This window comes from Psammomys obesus, unplaced genomic scaffold (assembly GCF_907164565.1).
Source record: "Psammomys obesus unplaced genomic scaffold, mPsaObe1.curated_primary_1811, whole genome shotgun sequence".
Classification (NCBI taxonomy): Eukaryota; Metazoa; Chordata; class Mammalia; order Rodentia; family Muridae; genus Psammomys; species Psammomys obesus.
In genome coordinates this window covers 18,607,185-18,608,698 of record NW_026596125.1, presented here as the reverse complement: position 1 = coordinate 18,608,698, position 1,514 = coordinate 18,607,185, and the positions used below count along the sequence as shown (strand labels likewise).

The 1,514-nt window shown below is 40.3% G+C and overlaps 1 protein-coding gene across 2 annotated transcripts in view; it reads right to left on the bottom strand.

The window, feature by feature from the left end:
- Positions 1-319: 319 nt before the first annotated feature.
- Slc18a2 (solute carrier family 18 member A2) overlaps positions 320-1,514 on the bottom strand; it is a 29,302-nt gene continuing 28,107 nt past the window's right edge. For both annotated transcript variants that reach the window (XM_055629983.1, XM_055629984.1), the window contains exon 16: positions 320-690. In XM_055629983.1, coding sequence (XP_055485958.1) covers positions 586-690 — 105 coding nt within the window. In that variant the 3' untranslated portion in view covers positions 320-585. The remainder of the gene's footprint in view (positions 691-1,514) is intronic.

Genomic DNA, 1,514 nt, shown 5'->3' with positions numbered 1-1,514 from the left:
GCTAATTCTGGCAAAGGTTGCTGAGTAGGTCTGAAAGATGGCTGATAGTTTCCTGTCCTCTGCGCTTGAGGTGACTAGCTTTTAACACAGATCCATCCATTCTACCTGCGAGTCACCACACCCTCAGCGTTACACATAACACTGTCTTAGTGGCTGTTTCCCAGAGTCTAGTTTCTTGTTGGGAGTCTCAGATAATGTGCGCTTTAGACACTCATTACCAGTATTCAGAAAAAATAGAAGATTTTTTTGTCCAAGTGTTCATGAATGTAAGTTAAAAAATTATATTTGATTTGGATTCAAATATTTATACATTTACAGTATACCTATTTCGTCAAAATATATTGTATAATATTTAATAAAACCAAATACGTAAAATAAAGTTTTCAACACTATTTATACAAACCCCTAGAAAAGCTGCTTTTTCTTTATAAGGCTGTTAGCAGTCAATCATAACCATGGAAAGAAAGTATCACCTTTGGTTCTTACTCTTTGCCAGGAATGGATGGTGTGACTAAGACAGTCTGCATGAATCATCTCATTGGAAACACTTCTACACAGTTAAACATTTGGCGGGTTTGGAGGGTCTCAGTCACTTTCAGATTCTTCATCATCACCGATGGGATATGACTGGACATTATTCTGAGTGTACATTTTTGTTTTAATGGGGCAGTTGTGGTCCATGAGGATAGCCTGAAAGCAAAATGCAACTACATTAGCTTCTTGTAAGGATGACATGAGTTTAAACTCATGCTCTAAGGATTACTGTTTTGAAAGCTGTGTAATCTATTAAACAGTCATTAGGAGCGAGCACCATGATTTGACCTTGAAGGTCTGGCATTCTCCACTCGGCAATAGGCAAGAAGTAAAGTAGTCTCAGGGATGTTTCCACTGTACCTGTTGGAGGTAGAAGTTAAGGTTTATGATTCAAAGATGGGTAGATTAGGTTTAAGAACAGTTAACAGAATTTTGTAAGGGCTGGGAGCTGTGGGCTCCACTGCATCCAAATTGCATTTCATAGACTGACACATGGGGTGCTTCATGAAGATGTGTGAAGGGAGCTCTTGGGAAATACAGGAGTGTCTGAGCTTATTTCCACGTTCATTTCCCAGCATCTGCATAGCAGCTCGAGGGGCCCGGAGAGTCTACCACAGACACGTGCAAGGAAACAAAAAACTTGACCAAAAGAGTTATACCCTAACAACCAAAGTCTGCAACTGGTCAGCTCCTTTATGTAGAATAGCCTGTTTGCATAGAACATATCTTCCCCATGTATATTTCAAGTCAGCTTTCGGTCACCTACAGTATAACAATGTAAATGTATAGTGTAACTAGGGGATGATAAAAAACTACAGATTAGTACAGATAATTGGGGTTTGGTTATTTTGGATTCATGCTGGTTAAGTCTACTGAGCCAGAACTGGCAAGTGCAGAGAGCAACAGTGCAGCCATAATGGTGCAGAGGAGGAAGCCCAGACAGCCCCAGGACAGATTCCACTTTTAAAGCTTCCATGGCG